The 25111-nt window shown below is 41.5% G+C and overlaps 2 protein-coding genes across 2 annotated transcripts in view; one reads left to right on the plus strand and one right to left on the minus strand.

The window, feature by feature from the left end:
* CCNK (cyclin K) overlaps positions 1-12950 on the minus strand; it is a 29981-nt gene extending 17031 nt beyond the window's left edge. The window contains 3 exon segments of the mRNA XM_017528150.2: positions 456-537; positions 1166-1414; positions 12710-12950. Coding sequence (XP_017383639.1) covers positions 456-537; positions 1166-1362 — 279 coding nt within the window. The 5' untranslated portion in view covers positions 1363-1414; positions 12710-12950.
* A 340-nt stretch (positions 12951-13290) lies between these two features.
* Positions 13291-25111, plus strand: part of SETD3 (SET domain containing 3, actin histidine methyltransferase) — a 79870-nt gene continuing 68049 nt past the window's right edge. The window contains exon 1 of the mRNA XM_017528149.2: positions 13291-13481. The gene's annotated coding sequence lies outside the window, so the exon portion shown is untranslated. The remainder of the gene's footprint in view (positions 13482-25111) is intronic.

Consider the following 25111-nt stretch of genomic DNA (forward strand, 5'->3'; position numbering starts at 1 on the left):
CATCATGTGTTCTGTGAATGTCATACCGCTTACCCTGGACTGAAAGCTACTCTATTTCCCACAGACAGTAAGACATATGCAAGTCTTGAGGAGTGACCAAAGAATGAGTGATATGGCACAGACAACTTCTGTCCCATTTTGCTTTCTTGGTCTTTGTTGAGTCTCAATTATAAGCCTAAATTTATCTTGGGAAAGGTAACAAGGGAGTAAACTTTCACACAAAGTACAAAATGACAATTTGACTATGGTCCATATTGGCCTAAGTGAACAGATTTGAACATGGCTAATTGGAATAAACAAAGTTCAAACTTGATTTTGTTTATATACAGTATATACTGTATAATAATAAATACTTTCTGGAAAATATGAGAAAAAGAGAGACTATAACTAGTCCAGCAAAGCACGTGGAAATAATAACATATGACAGAGAATTACAATAAAATTCAAATACTTACATATCTTGGGAATTGCTTGAAGGAATGAAACATATAGAAGCGATGAAAATAAATTATTCCAGTTGCCAGGGTATCATAGTGTCTGTTCTGGTTAAGGACGCTAACCAATAACTTTTACAGGTTATATTCTTAGTTAAATGTAGAAAAATAATAAAGACAAACAACAACAAAATCAGTGGTAAACAATGTTAGCGGCGAAGAAAGGAGATGGGAATCTCAGCGCGTCAGAATTCTGGTACGAGAATTAGCAGGTTGAAGTTTATACTTTTAACACCCTTTTAGAAACATTTCACCTGTGATCTTTTCTTTTTTTTTTTTTTTTAGAGAACATCTCTGTCACCTAGGCTGGAGTGCAAGGGTGTTATCTCAGCTCACTGCAGCCCAGGCTGGTCTCGAACTCGAGTTCAAGGGATGCTCCAACCTATACCTCCAAAAGTGCTGGGATTATAGGCATGAGCCACTGTGCCCAGCCTCAACTGTGATCTTAATAATGGGTGCCTCATATCCTCCTGGCTGGCCCCACCTCCTCAGTGGCTAAGTCTACACCTTTAAAATGACAAACCAGAAAGAGAAAAACCCCCACCAGAACAACATTCAAACAAAGATATTTAACAACTGCTCTAGTATCTGTTTTGTCTATAGAAGCTACTTATTTCTTGGTGGTGGGTGTGGTGCCTATCTGTAACAGATTCCAATGAGAGTCAGGATACAGCCCCAAACGTGTGCCCACATCAAAGATGAACCGAGCGCCCTCTCGGCGGTACCGGGCCTCAGTGGCTGGATCAAGTCCTTCAAGCTGTGAGGGTGTATGAGCCAAGTCCTTCTTATCCCAGTACCAACATGGTTTTGTGTGGTCCAGGTTTGCTGAAGTTACTGAAGGGCTTGAATTTTCTTTATTCTCCTTCATTTATTGAAGTAGACTTGTTCTTTCCAAAAGGTTCTCTGAAAATGTTAGAATCCTATGAGAAAGAGAAAAGCAAAGTTGGAAAGGAATACTCTATACTATAAGCAATCTACAATCGCAAATTGTATCTGGTTTGCGATCAATATTTCCTATAGGAACTATATTGTCAGTTGCCAGTTAGAAGCCCAGGCTAACTCCAGAGCCAATTTAACACAATACTGTAAGGTGACCCCAGTACTAATATTAATAAATCCCAAATTTCATGGTAATTTAAAAAGTACAGTATACCCCCACCCCGAGATTAAAGGGTTAAACCTATCTGACAAAGTTTTGGAAGAAACCAAGTACATCTCACTTTCTTCTGGTTTTTCTTCACTAGACACACAGGTCCTCTAATGATGGTCCAGATTCCTTTCTTCAGTAAAACCCAGGCCTGCCTTAATCTTTGCAAAGATTTATGTTCCAAAATTAACCTTCTCTTCAATCCAGCACTCCTTTTCAGTTTATTCCATGTAGGCACTTTCACTTAGACAAGTCATGGGATTGAGTGAATTCACATCTGCACAAATCACTGAATTCAGTGATGTAAACCAAATGTGCATATTGTGATTTGGGAGTGGGTGGACGGAAGTGGTCCATGAGAGAAGGAACTCCTTTAAACTGTTCTTGCTTTTTCATCCTCTTCCCTTTCTTTCATTCAGAATAAAGACATTCTCCAAAAGCTCCATGCTGACAGAAAGAAAAGAAAAAACCAAACCAAACCAAGGATCTCATCTACAGGCACTGTTACAAATAAGTCATTCATAACCTGGATCAGAGACAGCAGAAATTTTTAAATGAAGGTTCCAAAATTGCTGGCTAGACCAACGTTAGTCTGGTTAACAAGAAAACAGCAGCTCTGTGGCCATGTTCTGGGCCAAGGCTCCCACCAGTTCATCTAGAAACCTAACCTTTTCTGTGTACCTGCCTCATTTCTGGTGGGGAAGGTGACATGGTGGGGCTGAGTATTCTCTTCCTTGCGCCTGGTAGCTCTGAAGGAAATCTGATCATTCCTCCAAGAGGAAGAATTAAGTACCTGGAGAAAAGCCTGAACTAATAATTTACATTTTTGTGTGTGATTGATTAAACTAAGCACTTTTCAAAGGGCAGGGGGGAGACCAGTTAATTAAAACCTTAGGAAATACGGCCAGGCATGGTGGCTCAAGCCTGTAATCCCAGCACTTTGGGAGGCCGAGGCGGGTGGATCATGAGGTCAAGAGATCAAGACCATCCTGGTCAACATGGTGAAACCCCGTCTCTACTAAAAATACAAAACATTAGCTGGGCATGGTGGTGTGTGCCTGTAATCCCANAGGCAGGAGAATTGCCTGAACCCAGGAGGCGGAGGTTGCGGTGAGCCGAGATCGCGCCATTGCACTCCAGCCTGGGTAACAAGAGTGAAACTCAGTACCCCCCCCAAAAAAAAAAAACAAAAAACCTTAGGAAATATATAAACTGTTCATAATCAGATATCACACTGAGATGCAATTCTCACCTATTGGATTGGCAAAAATCCCAAAGTTTGACAATGTATTCTGTTGGCAAGGCTACAGAGAAATAGGTGATTTTATGAGCTTCTGGTGGGAGTACAAAATGGTCCAACTCTCACAGAGAAGTTGACAATATCTAACAAAATTACACATTCCTTTGCTCTTTGACCTAGCAATCCCACAGATAGGAATTCACTCTGAAAATACTATCAGAACTATGAAATTTCACAATCATGAAACAACATGTGCACTAGGTTATTCACTATAGTGTTATCTACAATGGCCAAACTATAAACAACCAAAACGCCCATTATCAGGGAACTGGCTGAGTAAAACACAGCAAGCACATGTAGCCAATAGCATAGCCCACAGCTGTTGAAAAGAGTGAGAAAGATCGTTAAGTACTGGACAGAGAGATTTCCAGATGAGCAAGGTATATATAGCACAGTGTACACAGTGTATTAGCATCTATATAAGAACGGAGGGGAGAAAACAGACATCCCTATTTTTTAAAATTAAGAAAATTACCAATAGGAAATGAGGAAAAACAGGATGGAAAAGACAGGAATGGAAACAAGACTTCTATATGTATCTATCTTTTTATACAGCTTTGACTTCTTATGAAAGCTTCTATTTTAAACTAATTGTAGACTTATGGAAGAGCTGATAGATGAGTTTTTGTCTATACCCTTCACTTAGCTTTCCCTGATGCAAATGTCTTTCGTAACCATGGTTCACTTATCAAAAATAAGAAATTAACTTTGGTATAACCACTATTAACTACACATCATATTTGGGGATAGGTGATATCAGAACGACTTACTACTGGTAACCATTATCTCTTGGTTAAGATGGAGTCTGCCAGGTTTCTCCTGTGAATTATTATTTTTCCCTTCCTATTATCTATTCCTGAGATGCAAGTCACGAGGTCCAGCCCACACTCAAGGGCAAGAGAATTAAGCTCCACTTTCTGGAGGAAGAGGTATCAAACAAAATTGTGGACATATGTTAAAACCACCCAGTGCTAAGTAAATATTTTGGGGAAAATATTTTACAATGCAAAATACTATACAAACGCTGGTTTCTCCTTCAAGTTTCATCTACTAATTTTAGCACTCACTAATGTGAGTACTAATGTTAGTACTGGGGTGTTCTAATGGTGATAACCTTCTATTTCCTTCACTGCTTCAACATTTATTATTTGGAATAGTTTTGTTAATATTTGTTCTTTCTCTCCCATTTATTTATTTTAGTATAGACATGCACTTTATTTTTTGGTTTATAACCCAATACTACCATTATTTATTTTGTTGCTCAAATTATTCCAATGTGGCCATTAGGTGCTCTTTCTGCTTGACTCCTGAGTACTTTCATAATTTTTGATGTTTGAATCATGTAAATATTTAACATACTCATAAACTTAACTAAAAATAAAAAAGCAAATCCTAAAACTCAAAATAAACCAACTGGGCAACAAAACCACATAAAAAATTGCTTCAAGTAATTTCTGATCTTGTTATATCCTTAGTGAGATAAATCCTAAGGACAAAAAGGACTGAAAAAAAATTTACTGATTTATTTATTGAATCAGAGTCTTGCTCTGAGTATATTCTAAGGACAAAAAGAACTGAAAAGAAACCTATTACATTTGTGTATTTATTGATTGAGTCTTGCTCTGTCACCCAGGCTGAAGTGCAGTGGCATGATCCTAGCTCACTGCAGCATCAAACTCCTAGCCTCAGTGTTCCTCCTGCCTCAGCCTCCCAAAGTGCTAGGATTATGGGTATGAGCCACCGTAGTGGGCCCCAAGAAAGTCTTAAAACTTCATTAATATACTGTTAGTAGTGTCACTAATTAAAACCAAATGTTAAGAAAAAAATCTGTAATGTTAAATATTAACTGAAGATATCAAAATAAATCATGGTTAAAAATATTTCCAGATATATCCCAGTTCTCTCCTTTTCAAGTACCAAGAAGCAATGACAATCCTAATGCTGAAATCTTAACTTTTTCAATACCATCACCCTCTAAAAGGAAGCAGGGTTCCCAGTCTGGGATTGGAGCCTGACTGGGATGTACATAGACTAATCGAAGCTTGTCAAGACACAGGACTGCTGAAGGAATGATTTGCTAGGGGAAAAAAAGACATAGGAGCCATCATGATGAGTGCTCACTGGACAAATGCAAGGTAATTTGAATAGTAAAAATGACTGTAGTTGATCAGAAAATAGTGAATATACAATCCATGTGCCCAAATAATATTAATATATAGAGAGAACAGCACTTTGTTGGCACTGATAATAACTACTGATAATAAAATGGTACTGATAATAAAAGCTACTTTGCTAGCACTGATATTAACTACTGTGAAATAAAAAATACAGTTTATCCTTAACAAAATGATCACACTTGACACCACTAAGGGTGAAAATCTGTCATTATGTAGCTTCTGATGTGATGCAACATGAAATAAATATCACCTCCCTATGTAGTCTTATTGCCCCCCAAAAGCTTAACTTAAATTCAAGCAAACCTTAGACCTAACTTCCAGTTTACAATAAATACTGGAGGTAGAAGAGTAAGTGAAATAGCACAACATGGAAACTATCAGTCACATCCAGAAGATAAGACACTCTACTGAAAAACTGACCGGTCTCTTCAAAAAAGTCAGTGTCATGAAAAAAGAAAAAAGAGAGACTGTCTTAGATTTAAAAAGGCTAACGAGGCCTAACAACAAAATGCAATATGTGAACCTTGATTAGATCCTTTAAAAAAAAATTCAAACAATTAGGAAATAGTTAAGTATGAATTGTATTATCAGAAGATATTAGGAAGTGAATTACTGTCAGTTAATTTTCTTTGGGGCTAACAATGACATTGTGATTACACTGGAGAATTACTTTATTCTTAGCAGATGACGACTGAAGTATCATGATGTCTGCAACCTACTTTTAAATGGTTCAGCTAAAATACAACCACATGGTAAACATGGCAAAAAAAATTAACATGTGTCCATAGGTAAACAAGTAGTTACTGCACTATTCTTTCACATCTTAAAAAGTCGGGGAAAAAGTCAGATGAGACTGCACAGACCAGGAGGGCTTCTTATATCCTTAACTTCATCAACCCCTCAATAAACAAGGAATACTTGCCTATGTGTGGGTAGTGGTTTCATAAATTAAGACATTAGGTTTGAATTATAGCACACAGAAAGAAAAGTGCACTAACTATAAGTGTATGGTTGATTGATTTCACAAAGTAAACACACCTGTGTAACACCATTCAGTTGAGAAACAGAACAGTACCACATCCCAGAAGCTCTCTTCATTCTTTTCCTAGTCACTACCCTCCCAAAGATAACTACTGTGACCTCTATTTCCATCAGTTAGTGTTGCCTGTTTTTGAAGGACCGTGCGATGACACAGCACCACTCTTTTACATTTGGTTTCTTCTGTTCAATATTGTGTTTGTGGGATTCATTCCTGTTGTTGCATAAAGCAGTATTTGTTCATTCTCATTGCTGCATAGCAGTGGGTTTCAAACCCGGGACAACTATGTCCCGGACAGGACATTTGGCAATGTCTGAAGACACTTCTGGTTTTCCTAACTGGGGGTTTGCTGCTGGCATCTAGTGTGGGTAGAGGCCAGGAATGTTGCTGAACTTCCTTAGTGCACAGAACAATTCCCCCCTGACAAGAAATTATCTGGTCCAACATGTCAATAGTGCCAAAGCCGAGAAAGTCTGCTGTACGGTACAGTTTTATTCTATGAATATTAACACACTTTAACCATTCTACTGTTTGGGCATGTAAAATGTTTCTGGTGTTTGATTATTAGTAAGTGTTAAACATGCACTACATTCTTATAACAGAAGGCAAATGGGCAGTTGGCTGAGGGAATCAATATCTTAGCACAGTTTAGCAATTTATTTACAGTTGGGAATTGCTACTTTAAGATACATACGCCTAACCGTTTTCCATGTACTTTTTCATTTAAACATTTGCTGAGCATTTACTATGAGCCAGGGCCTTAACGGCATGGCAGGGAACAAGACAGGCAAGGTCTTTGCCCCAGGAAACTTACATTCTAGTGGGAGAGACAATTAGAAATAAAAATATGAATATCTGTCATGGAATGGTAAGTGCCAAAAGTAATAATAAAGCATGGTAAGGGGAGAGAGAGCAATGGGGTAAGGGCTGTTTAGAGGCATGCAGAAAGAGGACCAGTTAGGAGACTATAGTAGCAGTTCAAGTAATGCCTAATACATACCTGTCTCTACACAGTGGCAGTGGGAAAAAGGGGTGTGTGTGTCATAATTGACCACAAGGCAAAGAATGGAAAAAGATGATTTCAAGTTTGACTGACACAGAGGGTGACAACCAAAAAGGCAAATGGATAAGACAAGAGAAAGAGCTGGTTTTGATAAGGAGGGAGGAAAAGAAGAATTCGGCTCTACAAATACTAAGCTTGAAGAACTTTAAGGTACTTTCGTGGAAATATCTATCAGACAAGAGAAATAGGCCAGTTCAAGTATCCAAAGAACATATCTACTTGGGATTCATCTATACAGAGGTGACAACTATGAAGTCAACTTGATTGATGGACCAACAGAGAGTGAAAAAAGAGGTCTGGGTACAGAACTCTGTGAATTTGAACTAAGTAGGAAGAATCACCAAAGGAGAGTGTTTGCCCAATGATAGGAAGGTAAAACAGACTTGAATGTGCTTATGATTTATTCATTTGCAGACTAAGAATCACCAACTTAGAGAAAGGGAAACAGACTGGTCCAAGAGGTAGGGAAATCGGCATCCTCAATTGCAAAAGAAACCAAGGGATGTCAGCTTTAAAACAGAGATGATAGTCAACAGTGACAAATGCTAAAGAAAAGTCAAAGGACAAGGGACTGAGGAAAGTTTACTTGAATTGGCGATTAGCTATTTATTAGAGACACTGAAAATTGTGATGGTTGCACAGCTTTGAAAATACTAAAAACTACTGACTTGTACAGTTTAAGTGGGTAATGTGTATGGTATAGAATTACATTTCAGTAAAATACATACATACACATATAAATAAAATAACATTTTTGGAAGTGCAATAGGGCAGAAGGTGTAGAAACCGTAAAGAATAAACAGGCTAGGAAATAGGTTATTCTTTTCTAATTCGTTTTTTAATTTTTTGAGACAGAATCTCCATCTGTCATCCAGGCTGGAGTGCAGTGATGTTCACTGCAACCTCTGCCTCCTGGGTACAAGGGATTCTCCTGCCTCAGCCTCCTGAGTAGCTGAGATTACAGGCATGAGCCACCACGCGTGGCCGGAAATAGGTTATTCTTTTGAGACATCTGTTCTCAAAGAGAGTAACGGGGAATAGCAGGGAATAGGTTTTGTTATTTTGTTATTCTTTGGTTTTTATTTATTTTTCAGCATAAAGGAGAATGAAAAATGTCTGCAGCTAGGAAAAAAAAAAAGGAATCACTAGAGGAGTCAGAACAAGGGAGGGTGACTGGTCAAGGGATAATAAAAAGCACAGTAAAAAGTTAACCTTAGAAAGAAAGCTCGCTCTTTCCCTGAGAAGGGAAGAAAAAATTTGAGAAAGATACTATTAAAGAATCTGTTAAGGGGGAGGAAGTAACTAAAAAATCTCAAACTCCCTCCATATTATCTAGGAAGTGGAATGCCAAGATATCTGTTGAGGGGAAAGGGGCAGAGTGGGGAGTAGTATCAGAAATAACCCAGTAGGGACATAACTGGAATGGAAAAGAATCTCAGTCTACAGGTGGATAAATCATAAGTACATTCAATTCTGTTTTACCTTCTGTCACTGGCCAAACTCCTGGTCCCTGCAGATTCCAAGGCAGAATGAACAAATTCATGAAATGCAGTGAAAATATTATGGACATAAACAGAATCGAGACAGTCCTCAAAATCGTACAACTCCCTGAAAAAGTTCTTGCCTCAGTTCTATAAATCTGTTCCCTATTCAATTATTTTTTTGCAAGACCCTAAAGTTATAAATTTTCGCATTAGCAGCTCGTGATTACTGTGAAAATGACTGAGATTTATGAACTCTGCAAAACGAAAATCCATAAACAAGTAACCTGTCAGGATGTTTTAGCAGCACCTTTCAGGAATGTGCTTCATAAATATCATTTTACATCATAAAAGACTAAATATATTCTCAACATTTAGAATTATGGAAACAATAGTAAATGTCACTATGCAATTCTCTCACCCAATATTGGAATCCCCTCTTAGTAATATTTGGCCACTTATCAATGAAATCTCATTCGTTTATAAAACAACCTATGCCATTGCTGGGTATCAATAACTCGTGTTCACATAATTCCTGTATTCCTATGTCGATTTTTATCTGCTCTGCTCATCCCCTAGATCTGCTACACAGATTGCATAAAATAATGTATGAGTAAAATCTACCTTTTACCCAACTCTCGAACTTCCACCAGGGTCCCTAAACTAAGCCTTGAAAATACACTTCCCTTATCTACTGATTGCCTTTCAAATAGGTAAAAGCAATTTTACATTCTCTTCTCTTCTCTAGGGTAAATAAATCTAACCATTTTCCTCACCATGATTTTTTTTCAGTGTTTCAACTTCCCCCTAAATATTAGGAATCAAAACAGATATCATGTGCATAGTACATGGGAGAGGAGCAGTAACTAACATTCAGTAACACGTCCATTTGTGTCTGCTGTGTTGCAGCATGTCTGCAAGCTATGTTTACTTATCTTCACAATTCATCACTGAGAAAATGGAGCCAGAGACACGAAGCAACTTGACTAATTTACAGCTAACAAGTGGCATTCACAATCTGTCTTACTTTATACCAAGATACTGCCTTCCCTCACTCTAGACACTGCTCTGCTTCTGTGAGTGGAACATTACATCCTAGAACCACTTTTGTCAAGCAAGAAAAATTGAGTGTCTATAAATTTAATCACTCCAAGTAAATGCATTTATTTTTAAATTATTATTTTTGTATACAATCTTGCCTAGTAAATTTATATTAGTGTCATCTAATGTGCTGGCTAATTATCACTACACGGTTTGAGTGCATTTATTAACTTGAGGAGCATGCTTCTTATATATTTAAAGTTGGTAATATAAAAGTGCTAACCAGGGTCAGGGCAAGACCAGAGTCCTGTAGTATATCTCCGAAGACATCTCCCCAGGCTTACATCAACCCATTAATCAACATTTTGGGTTTGGTAATTTGAATGGATATAATAAATCCATTTACACCTAATCCAATGCACACTTAGCTCTTCTGTCTAGACACAGAATTATGTTCAGTGTCCTAAATAAACTTAAATGAACTTATGTCCAGCAATCCCCAATCACCACCAGTCTAGTAAAAACCATAACAAAAGGAAATATGATTTGTGTCACCTGGCTTTTTTTTTTTTTTTTTTTTGAGACAGGGTCTTGCTCTGTCGCCCAGGCTGGAGTGCAGTAACACGATCACAGCTCACTGCAGCTTTGATCTCTCACAGACTCAAGTGATCCTCCTGCCTCAGTCTCCTGAGTAGCTACTACAGGCATGCACCAAGACATCTGGCTAATTTTTTGGTTTTTTTTGTAGTGACGAGGTCTCACTATGTTGCTCAGCATCATCTTTAACTCCTGAGCTTGAGTGATCCTCCAGCTCTGGCCTCCCAGAGTGCTGGTATAATAAGCATGAGCCACTACCTCTGGCCTCACCTGTCCTATTCTTATTGAAACTTTCTGCTGGCTTGAGAGAATCAGCTTTCCTTTCCCAAGTTCTTATAAACTTGTTGGTTCTTCCAACAAGATTCTAGAACAGATTATTAATGGGTTCCTAGCATCCAAGAGCCATCTCATGGCTCTTGGTGAAAACTGAGACATTTATCAGACACTAGTCTTCTATTATTAACTGCATTTTTAGGATTTTTCATCAATAATGATTTTACAATGTCATCTGCAATTACTCTGGTAAACAATTTGAGCTTAAAAATATGATCACTCTGTTATCTCAATTACCTTGAATTTAATTCCTCTAGATTTTTTGTCCTTACCCAGTTTTAAAGAAAACAAGCAGAAAACACTGCCCTCCCTTTTACGCACTCAGCAGAGTCTGCTTTCAAATATAATCTCCTGAAATGAACTAGCTCATTTAATAGGCCACAGATATGACCAACTTTTCTTTATGACATTCAGTTTTAGAAACAGCATTTAAAATTTAAGAACCTCATTAACAACTCGAATAGTTTTTGTTGCTTGTTAGTGAAAACTAGGTTTTCAAAATGGAACAAATTCAAAAAGAATTTGCCCAGAAATCAACTAATAAGCATGAACAACGCATCACAATATAATCGAAATGGGATAAAAGGGGGTAAAAACCCCTAAGAGACACCAGTGGTAGTCACTCTGAATAAAACAATCTTGGATAATCACTACATTCACAGTCAAGATTATTTAACAGGTAAGCATCCTAATGACACAACTTTAATCCAAATGTCTGTGAATACTACTATCACTACTATCATCTATCGGTTCTTTCATTGGGCAATACAGAGGGCTTAATAAACGTCAGGCAGTGTTCTGGGCGCTGAAAGTTCCTCGCTTTCATTCTAGCAACATCATTCCTACAAGCCTTTAATGAGCGCCTAAAATTGCAAGGCACTGTGCTAGACATCTGTAAAGAGAGATTTAGATCGAGATACACAAACATCACCAAGCTTCCCTTAAAAACATAAAAGACCACCCTTAAGAAATGCTCTTATTAGTCATTCCTGGCCGAGCGCCGTGGCTCACGCCTGTAATCCCAGCACTTTGGGATGCCGAGGCGGGAGGATCAATTGAGGCCAGGAGTTCGAGACCAGCTTGGCCAATATGGTGACACCCCGTCTCTACTAAAAATACAAAAAGTAGCCTGGCCGCGTGGTGGCGCACGCCTGAAATCCCAGGTACTCGGGAGGCTGAGGCTGGAGAATCGCTTGAACCCGAAAGGCAGAGGTTTCAGTGAGCCAAAATTGCACCACTGCACTCCAGCCTGGGCAACAGAGACAGTCTCTGTCTCGGGAAAAAAAAAAAAGAAAGAAAAAAAGAAAAAGTCGTTCCTAACCTAAGATGACTTAGCGAAAGCTCCGTTTAACTGGCAATCTAAATTTAGGAAGCGTCACCGAGCCTATCTTGGGCAGACAATAGTTTAGGAGCTGTCAGATAACCTCTAGACTTTCGTTCCCATGTTCTAAATAACAATTTCTCTCATAACAAACCAAATTAACCACCAGGAGCGGGTCCGTAAAGACGATGTCTCCATAAGAACGAAATCTAATCGCGGAAGTGCCTTTTCCTCATTCCTAGTCGCACCCTCGTTACGTGGCTCTTCAAACTCCAAAGTCGGAGTACCCTAGATACGGAACAATCTCCAAAAAGTCTCAGGCCTACCCAAGTTTGGGACTAATACGCCGCGAAATAATCGGGGAAATATGAGTACTCAGTGGCTATGAGACTGTGCGCGGGTGACACCCCTGTCCCTTTTGCCCAAGCCCTAGAAAGTCCCCTAACTCTGACTGACCCCTACTGCGAGGGCCGCCACCAGTTCTAGGGTGCGCCCGGCCTCCCTGCCCCGCCCCGGCGCCTCGGACCCTCACTCCAAGCCCGCCCCGTAGCCCCGCGCCGCCCGCTAAGTTCAATGTGTACGAGAGGTTAGCGGAGGGAGGCGGAATCCGAAAAGAGAGACTCCGCCAGTGGATGGCGGCGGTTGGCCATAACCTACTCCGACCTCCAGATACGTGGGAGGTGGGCGGTGCCGCCCGCAGTCGGTGGGTCACTCACCCCTCGTTTCAGGCAAGCCCCTTAGCGACGTCTCTCCTTGCCGACTGCGGCCATCTTGCATGTGGAATGTCGGGGAATACGTCATCACGCTGCGTCTTGAGACAAAAACCAAGCGACCGGAGGGGCGGAGAAAGTAGGATGCCTGTTAACCAATGGGAAGAAAGCAGGGCTCTCAAAAGCGGAATGGGCCGCCTCATTCCTCCTCCCCCGCCCCGCGGGTCAGTGGCTGCTGCGTGCAGGGGGAGGAGCCAGCCACAGGGCCACTCCCGTCGGTCCCGCCCCCCGGGGCGAAAAAGACTCTGGAGCAACCAAACCTGCTAACGGAACTTGGGAGCGGAGGCGGGGCCCGGGTCGCCCTTCTCCCAATCAGAGCTGGGGCGGGGGCGAACGCAGCCAATTGCGACCTCGGGGTTGGCGGCGGCTGAGCTGGCCGCTCTCGCCCCCGGGAGCCGCCAGCCCACTGGCTGGGGAGGACCCCGAACGGAACGCCGGCTTGGCGGCGAGGCGGGGCCGCGCCCATGCGTCCGAGGCGCGGACCAATGAGCGGCTGCGGCGGCGGCCTGGAGGTGGGGTCTAGGGCGGGCGGAGCGGGGTTGGGCCGCGGTGGCAGGGCCGTCTCAGGCTGCCGTCCCGCCCCTCCCGTCCGGCCGCCGCCGCCGCCACCGCCGCCACTGCCACCGCCGCCACTGCCACCGCCTGGGGGTTGGTTGAGGCGGACGGCGGGGTCCGGGCCGGAGTGCGTCGTTCCCGCTGCGCCAGGGGAAGCGGGCAGGTGAGTGCTGGCGGCGGTCTCTGCGCGCATGTGGCCCGGGGGCTGCGAGAGAAACTCGCGCTGCCTCTCCTAGTGTTACGAGGCCGACCCCCGCCCTGGCTGGCGCCCCTCTGCTGAAGTCCGGCGCGCGCCACCGCCCGAGCCCTGCCGGCCGCTCCGGGCCCGGGGCTTGAAGGGGCGGGCGTGAGCCCCGGAGCTGGGGTAGGGAGGGCCCTGCGGGGTCGGAGGGCGCGGGTCGGCCTCTGTCCTGGCGCCCTGCGGGGCGGGAGGCGCGCGCTCGCTGCTGCCGGTCCCTTCTGGCGCCCACACTCCTGGGCTCCGCGCCATCCGGTCCGGAGGTGGTGGCAGGTGCAGGCAGCGCTCTCCCTGTGCTTGCCCCCCTGTCCCCGGCCCTCGCGCCTGCTCTCGGGTGGGGCCCGGGCCCCTCGCGCTGGTCTGCTTGGCTCTGCGTGCGGCCGGGTCGCGCTCTCATTTCCTTCTTTCCGTCACCCCGCTGCCCGGGGAAGGCTGTGCGGTTTTATGTTCCTCTCTGCGAGTCCTCAGTGCCCACCGGGGTGCCCGAGGACCAGCCCCCGCCTCCCATCCGCTCCGTCCAGTTAGGAAGACGGTCGTAGGAAATAGGTCGTCTTTCTTCCCACGCGACGCTGGCCGTGCTCCACACGCGCAGTGCCCTACTAGGGAGAGGCATTCCGTGCTTAGAGTTTGTCATTCCGCCGTTAAACTCTTCCTCCTCGTGGCTCCAGCCCAGGGATGCAACTCTGCCTTTCCCCCGTCTCCACTCGGGGAAAGGAGCTGACAGTGACGCGCGCCCCTAGCTGCGGTGCTCACCCCCGCCGGGCCGGTGTTGGGAGGAGGGTGTTTATTGCCGAGGCATTCACACGTTGGGATCACTCGGACCGTGTTATTTTGCTTTTCTAAATAAATGAGGTGAGGTTACAAAAGCAAAAATACTTTTAAAGTATACTGACAAATTAATTTTGCTTTTTAGAATCCTCGAAGAGTTAACTCTGTTCGTAGCCTGATTGTTGTGCTGGTGAGGCCACTATATATGCGTTTGTTGAAACTCAACGGAACACTGAAAAGTGAATTTTTTATCTCGTGTAAAAGATACCTCTCCCTTTCCCATTTTTCTTCTTGAAATGACCTTGCCAGTATTTCAAAACTGAGCTAACCATAATAATCTTGAAGAAGTGTTTATTATTTTAAGTGAAAACATTTAACCCAAGAATATAGAAAAATAAAAGTAGTCTTGCTCTCCACCGTTAAAATTTGCCAAGACTTGCTAGAACTATGCTGTATCGACTGTGTTTATACGGGCTACCATGCGTGAAAGTCCGGCAGTACCAGATTAGTCCCAGGGGCTGCTGTGATTGATTCTTTGGTGAAATTCCAACAGTTTACGGAGGAGTTTTTCTCTGGCCTAAGAAAGTAGTTTGCAAGCCAAGTTCTCAAACAGCTACAGAACAACCTCTTTATTGGGACCCCAGACAGCCTTGGATTTTAGCCTTCTGCTACCCCTTTCCTGTCCGCCCTCCTTTCTGTGTGTTTAAGATTGTAAGTTAATATCTGAAATGGAACTTTAGTTTGAAGGAGTAAAATGGTTGCTTCTCCAGTGTGCTAACATCTCAGTGCTTTTTTTTCCTGGAATTGGAGTCATGTTGGATTTGAAGATTAAAACATCTATATGTCTGTGTGTATGGTAATAGCGAAAACTTCTCATAAGAGCACGGTGAGACTGTCAATAAGAAAGTGATGGTTTCTGAGCTGCTCTTCTGTGCCGGGGACATTTAGGCCACATTTTAAATGATAATTAAACTTTTGCTTTAGAAGCCACTGGATAATGAGAAAAATGTGGAGGTTGTGCTCAGATATTTTTCCTATTTAAAGTTCAACCACTGGACAACTGTTTTTGTTTGAGAGTTCTGATAAACGGTCACAACAGCCTCATTGAAATGCGGCACTCTCCTGCCTGGAGGAGAATGACAGGATTACAGCACTAGGGAAAATATGACCATCAGCGACAGAGCCTTGCTTGGAGTGAATATTTATTGAAATCAATGAAACCAGGTGCATAGTTTGTGCTGTGTTTTAGTAAAAATCCTACCTCCGAGTCAGGGAGGTAGGATTTGTGAATGCTTTGTGACTAGATGTCAGTTTAGTTTGAGGCTTACCAGGTTTCTTAAATGTTTGAATTACATACAGTCTTTCTTCTTATCACAAATCCGAAGTAGGTTTTAGAACTGTAACTAATAATACTCTTATCTTTCTTATGTGTAGTTGGACGAATATCCATCTCTGAGAGGTTATTTGTCTTTAGAGACTGGTTTGCCTGTTCCCTGGCTACTGTGCCCGGTGCTTCTGTTGTGGGTGGGGAGGAAGAGTTTCAAGTGTGTTTCCTTCCCTTGGACCGAACTCCTGGGAATGGAGTGGGGACTTTGTTCCCCCACAGAGGACTGGGAGTCATTTATTACTGTGGCATTAAATGTTTTTAACAGAACAGTGAACATATCTTCATTCTTATGTTACTGTGGATGTTGCTTGTAGCCAGTTATAATATTTTCTTTCTTAATTACCTATCATTATCTTTGGGCCCTTTTTTTAATCAGCAAAAAATCCTTTAATTAACTGTGCATCTTTTCCCTCCTGCTGCAGTCATGGAAGTGTTTATCTGGACAACAGTTCATTCTAGGTCACATTTAACCAGTCAAGAGTGTTAGACTAGAGTCTTGCTTTTATAGTTTACTACAGTTTTCACTTTTGTTGCCTTTACAATGGATTTCTGTCCATTTGATTTCTTTTTATCATCTCATTTTCCTATTCATAACATTGGAGAGCTTAACTATTTTGATAGGCAAATAGAATTAATTTGCATAATATTTACTCTCAAGGTAAAAATAAATTTCTATCAAAATATTAATAGATATGATGTGTTTTCCTATTACAAAGAAGTTGCGACTTGGCTTTTTCTTTTTTTTCTTTTCGAGACCAAGTTTTACTCTTGTTGCCCAGGCTGGAGTGCAGTGGTGCGATCTTGGCTCCCTGCACCTTCTGCCTCCTAGGTTCAAGCGATTCTCCTGCCTTAGCCTCCCGAGTAGCTAGGATTACAGGCATGTGCCACCATGTCCGGCTGATTTTGTAAATTTTTAGTAGAGGTGGGGTTTCTCTGAGTTGGTCAGGCTGGTCTCGAACTCTTGACCTCAGGTAATCTGCCCACCTCAGCCTCCCAAAGTGCTGGGATTACAGGTGTGAGCCACCATGACTGGCCTGAGACTTGGCTTTTTAAAAAGTCACTTAATAGTCTTTTGAAAAAAAAATTAGCATCTGCAAGATTAAGAAGTCTTGCTTTTTAACTCAAGCCAGAGATTAGCTGTGTTGACCCCATTTCCACTTGGGAGTCTCCTCTAAGTTTTGGAAATAAATGGATCATAAAAACAAGAGGTGAAAACACAGATATTGAACATTTTTGGCTGAGATAAATTTGAATGGAAGAAAACTGATTCCAAATGATTATAAAGTTCAAATATCAAAGTTAAGACTTTGCAATTCTTTATTTTCTCATATCAAGTACTTTCCAAGTAGAAGTGAACTAGTAAGTCCAAACAGTCTTCATTGACAATGGAGGACAAATCTGTCTTTGAAGGTAAGATTTTGAAAGGGATGTACTGATTACTAAGCCAAAGTGAATTCTTAGTCTTTTATAAGCCTAAGTTGGGGATGGGGAAGTTGGGGAGGGCACAGGGACAGAGCAGGAAAAATGTTTCCACTGTTGTTTAGAAGGATAAAAAAAATTTTCTAGAGAATGTAGATAATTAGGTTTTTCCACAGAACTTTTTATTTTTAATTTTTAATTGACAAAAATATATGATACATAGAGCTGTTAATAAAATATGCACCATCTTAGGTTTATCATTGTCTATGATCTCTGAGTTTCACTTTCCATTTTTTAAGAATACAATGCATTAGGACATAACAAACCTAAGAAATTCTTCCCACTAAAATGGTTAACAATATTCAGTCTCAGAAAATAGACATGCCTTTTCAATATCAGCAGTTTTCTATTACACATAGTTGAGAGAAAGTAAGGATTAGGGTTGAAAAATACTTCCTAAAGCTGCTTTTACTGTAAAATATTTACTACTGCCTATAGACTAATAACATTTTTGATTTGTTGGTTGTAATTATTTAGCATTGCTGCATATCACGATCACCTCACGGCTCTGTGTTTTTGCACCACAACAAAAGTGTGGCATTGTGCTGGATTGGGTGGAAACTCTTTTGGAAGTTTTGCCCATATCCCAAATTAAAACCAAATTTAATCTCTTCCTATGTATTTGGACAAAGACAGCAAAATAACTATTTTTAAAAGGCCAAGGAGATAACACCTTTACATGTGTGTGTTTTATCTTGCAAGGGAATAGTATTATTTTGAGTATCAGAGATAACAGTGAACCTTTGGAGCTCTCATAAGTGGGTTGGTTTTGAGTTGAACTCATGAAATATTATTGAGCATCAGTAAGATATGTCATTGAGGTGTGCTGGTGAGGCTCTGACACAAACTGTGTCTATCATTGTGTATAAATTAATCAGTCTCTGTAAGCGTCAGCTTTCTCATCTGTGAAGTGGGTATAATACCTATCTTATATTGTGTAAAATTCTTACCTCGGTTTCTGATCATATAATAAATGCCCAAATGACATGGTTGTGATGGGGACGATCATGTTGAGAACTGCCACAGGACACAGGTCATGGCAAGGATGCTGCTGAAATAAAGAATATGACAGCATGAATAATTGCATTTAGGTTCAAAAACTCAGTTGTTTGATCTATCTTGCTGAACATCATGAAAGTCTTTGATTGATTACTGTCTTGTCCTAAAGGCAATTGGACTATGTTGCTTTCATCTTTGCATTTCACATTAGATTCTCAAGAAATGTACAGGAATGAGGGAATGAATTCACTTGGCTCATAGAAAAGCTAGGGCAGCCTTAGGAATATTAGTCAAATCTCTTTGAGTTCCGGGAAGGTGGTAGTCCATCTCAGAACACATCTGAAGTGTTTCACTGACTTTAAAAAAATGTTCTTTGAGGTATAATATGCTTAATTGGTTTTGCTCATTTTTGAGAAATATGTAGTAATGAGGGGTACATTAAGCCTGGAGAAGACAAAACTTTGGGGAGACATGAAAGCTGGCGGGTCAGAGAGGATGGTGAACTTTTCTGCAGTATAGTACTGGAGGGGCTGACAAAGCAGGAGGTTGCCTTGGAAGTAAATGTGCAGCTCTTCTGGCCACCTAAGGGCGGAAGCTTTGGATCTGCCCTTTTCACTTACTGGCAATCCGCCTTAGGCCATGTGTTTGTTAATCAGGAATAACAAGCTGCCTCCTGCCTGTCTTCTGTCCTTTTCAGACTAGATCAGGTGAAGATTAGATCCTGACTCTCCACAACATCAAGCACCATTGTCTTAAACATGTGGGGTTGAGAGCTACTATAGGTAACACCAGAGGTCACCTCTAATCCTGATGCTCCTTGGTTCTAGAATCCAGAATCCTTATGTTAAGGAATGTGGGTGGTTTGAAGGTAATTTCTTGACAGATTATAGCTGTTCCTTCACACATAACATTGTCTTTTTTATTTTAGAAAGATGTAATAGGAAATTTCTATTCATGATACCCAATGAATCTTTGCTTTACAAAAGGCTTTTTTGGTAACTTCCATTAAATAGGAGCCTCATGTTAATTTATTTACAACTTCATTCAATAGCAGTTTAAAACTAAAACCTACCATGCAATGAAAAGTCAGAAATGGTTTAGTTATCTCTAAAATGACAGTGTGAAAAGCAACAACTGTACTTTTATTTTTATTTATTTATTTATTTATTTTTGAGACAGAGTCTTGCTCTGTGGCCCAGACTGGGGTTCAGTGGCACCATCTTGGCTCGCTGCAACCTTTGCCTCCTGGGTTCAAGTGATTCTTGTACCTCAGCTTCCCAAGTAGGAGGGACTAATTTTAGTAGAGATGGGGTTTCACTCTGTTGGCCAGGCTGGTCCTGAACTCCCAACTTCAGGTGATCCATTCACCATGGCCTCCCAAACTGCTGAGATTACAGGTGTGAGCCACTGTGCCTGGCCAACAACTGTATTTTTAAAATTTCAAGTTATAATACTTATATAGGACAGCCCAATTTGTTTTGTATCAAGATTAAATTTTAATTAAATTAAAATTTTACTGGCTTGCAATTTACAGATCTGTATACATCCTGGTATTTAAGTAGTTACTGAGTTGAAACTAATTCCACCTTCTTCCTTGCCTGCTTGCCTTGACTTCTTGGTACTTTTGAGTTGTGGCATACCAGTCTTCATTTATTTTTTTTGAGACAGAGTCTCACTCTGTTGCCCAGGCTGGAGTGCAGTGGCTGGTTCTTGGCTCACTGCAGCCTCCACCTCCTGGGTTCAAGCAATTTTCCTACCTCAGCCTCCTAAGTAGCTAGGATTACAGGCATGCACCACCACACCCAGCTAATTTTTGTATTTTTAGTAGAGATGGGGGGGTCTCACCATGTTGGCCAAGCTGGTCTTGAACTCTTGACCTCAAATGATCCACCCACCTCAGCCTCCCAAAGTGCTAAGATTACTGGTCTGAGCCACTGCCCCTGGCCCAGTTCCTGTTTTAATTAGAAGATTGGAATGGTAGGTGCCAGTTAGTCATGTAAACTGGTAAGAGTTAGTATGGCATGGCACTGCTACTAGGCCCTGCTACTGTGCAAAGCCAGAACACATTTCTGGTATAGGTGAGTTTCAGCTAACATGGTTCCATGGCACTTGATCAGTATCTGCAGGAAAGGCAACATTGCACAGATAAATACTTTTCAATTTGGGAATGCTTTCATTTTCCTAACTCATCATCCTATAATTTGTGTATTTATTCCGAATGTAGTAATCTGATCCTAATGGCCAGGAAAGTATTTTAGTAAGAGTGAGAAAAGAGTGTTTCCTATTCTTTCTATAGGAAGATTAGGCCCTCACACTCCCTCAAGCACTCTTTACAGCTGGGAGCTTGAGGTGGAGGAAGCCATCCTTAGGACCATTCTCTCCCTTAGTCAACCCAGCTGTGAAGTTGGGTCAATGCAGGATACATTGAAAAACAGATGCTGTGCTTGAGCTAAGGTTTCCTGGATAAATTGCCAGATAAGTGTAATCAAAAATGTTTATTCTAGTTCTGTTTAGTTGAAAGCAGCAATTTCAAGGGAATGCAAGAAATATACAAATAAATATTCTTTCCATTTAGAATGTTTGAAAAAAAAATGCAAGTGAATTCCATCCAAATCTGTTCATTATGTATGAGCTATACTTTGTAAAAATGGGTTAGATATTTAGCACCTTTTACCCCACCTTCTCCCCCACTCCCCGCATTAGCCAAGGTTACTAAATGTGCTTATTTCTCCTGACCCATTTATTCTACGATTCAGATTATATGGAAAAGAATCACTTGATTGACAGAGGTGGTAGTTTTGATTACAGATGCCCCTGTATATTAGTCAGCACTTTAAATAATAATTGAATATGCCATTCATTTCTCTGTCTTCTAAAGCCTTTCTTGTCTGTTAGATGAGGAGGTTATTGATGGATTTGTAAGTGGTATATGGTGTTTTAAAGGGCCAAAGTTTGAAGATTCTGTACATTTTAAAAATATCTTGATGGCGAAGAAATGTAGATATGTGTGAAACTCTTGGCTTAGCTGTTCCTTTTTATAGATACCCCTTCCTCTGAGTGACTGTGATTGTGTAATTCGTGTATCAATCCTGTATTGCTACTCTTCATATTTTATTTTGTCTTAATTATTATTTAAATCATTTTTTGGTCCTGTTTTTCTCAAGATAATGCAGTAAGTATTTGTAAATTATGCCTGATTTCAGTCTAAACTTTGGGGAAAAACACTGACATTGCACCTTCTGGCTAATATTTGTAAGTGAGTGTGTGTGTGTAAACTTATATATTTAGGATGCATTTATATTTTACTAATATAAATATTGGAAATAAATATTGAAAATAAACATTTGGTCTTTGTGGGAACTTGATGAATGTTTAATAGATTTTTTTCATGAAGAACATGAAGGATGTTCAAAACACCTATATTTGTTTCATTTGTTTAAACTTGTTATTTAGCCCCAAATTCAGCTGAAATGATCATGAAAATTATTCATTGTATAAAACGAACCTTTGAATCATAAATGAAAAGGGTAGTTATTTAAATCCACAAGGTTGGGGAACTTCCACAGAATGTATCTTTTTTGATAGCTAAAAGAAGGCAATGTGGGGTGAATTTAGGAAACCACACATACTGGATACTAACACCTTCTCAAACTGAATCTTAAAATTTAGTCATCCTTCTTGAATTGTACTTTATTCTTTGCCCTTCTATGTTTAGTTACTTACGTGTTTTAGGAATTATCCATGCTGCTTTATTTTGAGTGTGAGTCTTGGTTCCCCAGCCTCATGCTTGAGAACTGCAGGCCTGGTTTCATTAATTTTGTTGTCTTCTGCAACAGCAAACATAGTGTGGGCACAGAGACGTTGCACAGCTTGTTTAATCAAGTTTGCCTGTAGAGTTCACCTATATTGCTGGAGCTAATGCAGGGTTTCAGTTGATGCTGTGGGTCTGCCGCTTGGCACCTGTGGTGTGTTGGCCAAGTCACAGCCCTCTTTAAGCCTCCTGACAACTGGCTGTGGTCACTGCCGGCCTCAGTGGGCTGTGATGGGGATGCAGGGAGGTCATGGGCAGATAGATGCTCGTGTCCTTGGTCATAAGTGCCCACGGAGCTGTTTCCTGTGCTTGGGCTGCAAGCTTTCCTTTCCTTTTCTAATTCCTGCTTTATTGCTTTCGAAAGACCAATAATGCTTAAAAAATTCAAGTGTGTTTTTCAGTCTCTCTTATTAAATTTAATGTCCTAAAGCTTTTGTATCTAAAACTGGATTTTGAAAAGAGATTATCTTTCAAAAAAATTATTTTAAGACAGAATTTTGCTGTGTTGCCCAGGCTCTAGCCCAGTGGCTATTCACAAGTATGATCATAGCTTGCTGCAGCCTCAAACTCCTGGGCTCAAGAGCCTCCCACCTCAGCCTCCTGAGCAGTTGGGATGATAGGCATGCCCCACAGAACTGTCTTTTAAGCGTGACATTACATAAGCTTAACCCTAACCCCTGTCCTTCATGGTGTGGCTCATCTATCTCTCATTATCTGTATCTCTACATATACATTTATATTTTTACTTTTAAGAATTACCATATTTCCTTAGTAGAATTACTCGGTAAATGTCTTATTTTGACTACTGTTTAATCACTGTTGGGAGGAATGTCAAAATTAGTAACACCAATATGCTATCCAAAAATTTTCCTTTTACTCAACAAGTATTTGGCCTTCTGTATGTTTGTGGCACTATATTAGACCCTATAGATAACATAGAGATGTAAGCTTTGGGTTTTTTCCTGCCACAAGACAGTGGGTAAAAGAGTTTAGACTGCAGTAGGTGAGGTCCCAGGGGTTCAGGGACTGTGCTGTGGAAGTGTGGGGAGGACACCTTGTTAGTGAGGTGGGGTTTTAGCCAGGATTTTAGGTGGAGGACCCTGATGTACTCACCAGGGTGTCAGGGCATTTAGGCTGAAGTAACAGAGTGAAGGCTGTCAGGGAATGACAGCCAGGCCAAGGGGCTGAGGGAAGGCCGGATGTGGGGAGCTGGCAAACTCACAAGAAAGCCTGATGCTTTAGGGGTGATCAAAGTAAATGTAGGGCATCTGCCTTCAAGGTGCTTTGAGTTAGGGGTGTCCCACAAATACTAGTACCAAATCGTATTGAACCCAGAATTGCACAAAGGAATCTCACAGACGGTGATGTCCCCAAGTTCGTAGTAGGTGGGTTACAGAACTGGTACCAAGAAACATTTGCCTTCGGTGGCTTAAGTTCTTAAAGTCATGCTGAAGTCCAGGTGTCACGCTCCTGACTGCCTGGGATTCAGGTTACAGGGGACTGAGGCGAACCCTCGGACAAGGTGGTCCCAGCCAATGGGGAGGCTTACTGGGAGAGCCCTGGAAACTCGTTTGAGTGGAACAGATTGAGGAGAGGGTTTGGGTCTAGGGTCCTGTGCCCTAGGGAGATACATTTACTGGAAGAAGGATAGGTAGCCCCTTCCCCGATCCTTAATTAAGACAAAGATTCTTTCTGCCTCACCTAGGCTAGCCACTTTTTCTCCCTTGCAGCTGTATCCCTGTGGGAGGGAAACAATACAAAGAGGCTGCCAAAGACAGAATCCCAAGATAAGCCAAGCCTTTGGCATCTGTAATAACCTTGAGTTTGACCCTTTCTTACTGACCTCCTTGGGCATGAGGGTTGCATGGAGGAGCCTAGAGTTTCCCTCAAGGCCACGGGGGACATTTTGGTAGAGCCTTAAAGTATGTGAAAAATCTTGCCAGGAGAAGACAAGGGGACAGGCAGTGAGATAGCTGCATTCCAGAGAAAGAAAGAGGAACAGTCCGTCTCCTGTAGCTGTGTTGTGTAAAGGTAGGATGAAACCGAACACGTAAAATGGGGTGAGGCGGTTCAGTCCTCCAAGACCTTGCCGGGAGGTTAGGCATTATCCTATGAGCTGTGGAAACACATGTGAGCAAAAGAAACCTACAAAATGTGTAATTCCACTTATATGAAGTTTAAGAATCGGAAGAACTAATCGATGGTGATAGAAGTCAAAATATGGGCTACTGGGGGATGGACTGGTTGCGACAGGGTTCATCGGGACTGCTGGTGACGACTGGTATGTTTGCTGCCTTCTGCAAGGGTGGGGCCTTGCATGAATGAGGATGAACCCATGAATTCGTGTACTATGTGGTTTATAGTTTTTTTTTTTTTTTTTTTTTTTTTTTTTTTGGTTTTTTTTTTTTTTTTTTTTTTTTTTTTTTGAGTCAGGGTCTCTCTCAGTCACCCAGGCTGGAGTGCAGTGACTCCATGATAGCTCATTGCAACCTCTGCCCACTGTGTTCAAGGTATTCTCCCACCTGAGCCTCCTGAGTATCTGGGATTACAGGCTTGAGCTACCACACCCAGCTAATTTTTGTATATTTTTGGAGAGACGAGGCTTCGCCATGTTGCCGAGGTTGGTCTCAAAGTCCTGGGCTCAAGCAGTCCACCTGCCTTGGCCTCCCAAAGTGCTGGGATTATAGGCATGAGTCACTGCGCTACGCCTATGCAGTTTGTATTTTATACCTCAATTTATTAAAGCTAACTGTTGGCATTGTGGTGGGGGAGGACTTGTAGGCAGGGAAATGAATCAGGAATGGATTGAAAGAGATGGAGATGAGGGTCTTAGCTAGGAGTGGCTTCAGTGACTTCATAAACATCATCCTACAGGACCTTTGAAGATTGCATTCTAGCATATCTCCCCTCCCAGGGGTTAATTTATTGGTGTGTTTTGAAGTTATACCTCTGCTGTATTTATGCACCTATTACTCATTTCTAAAAGCCAGCAGTTTTCTGGCTTAAAAAAGAAATCTTGAGAACAATTGGAGTTGTAAGTACTCAACTGTAGACTGTAAACGGAATGTATTGTGTTTTCATATCATTGTAGCCATATTTTTAATGGTCTTC

The sequence above is a fragment of the Cebus imitator genome, unplaced genomic scaffold, assembly GCF_001604975.1.
Source record: "Cebus imitator isolate Cc_AM_T3 unplaced genomic scaffold, Cebus_imitator-1.0 Scaffold52, whole genome shotgun sequence".
Lineage (NCBI taxonomy): Eukaryota > Metazoa > Chordata > Mammalia > Primates > Cebidae > Cebus > Cebus imitator.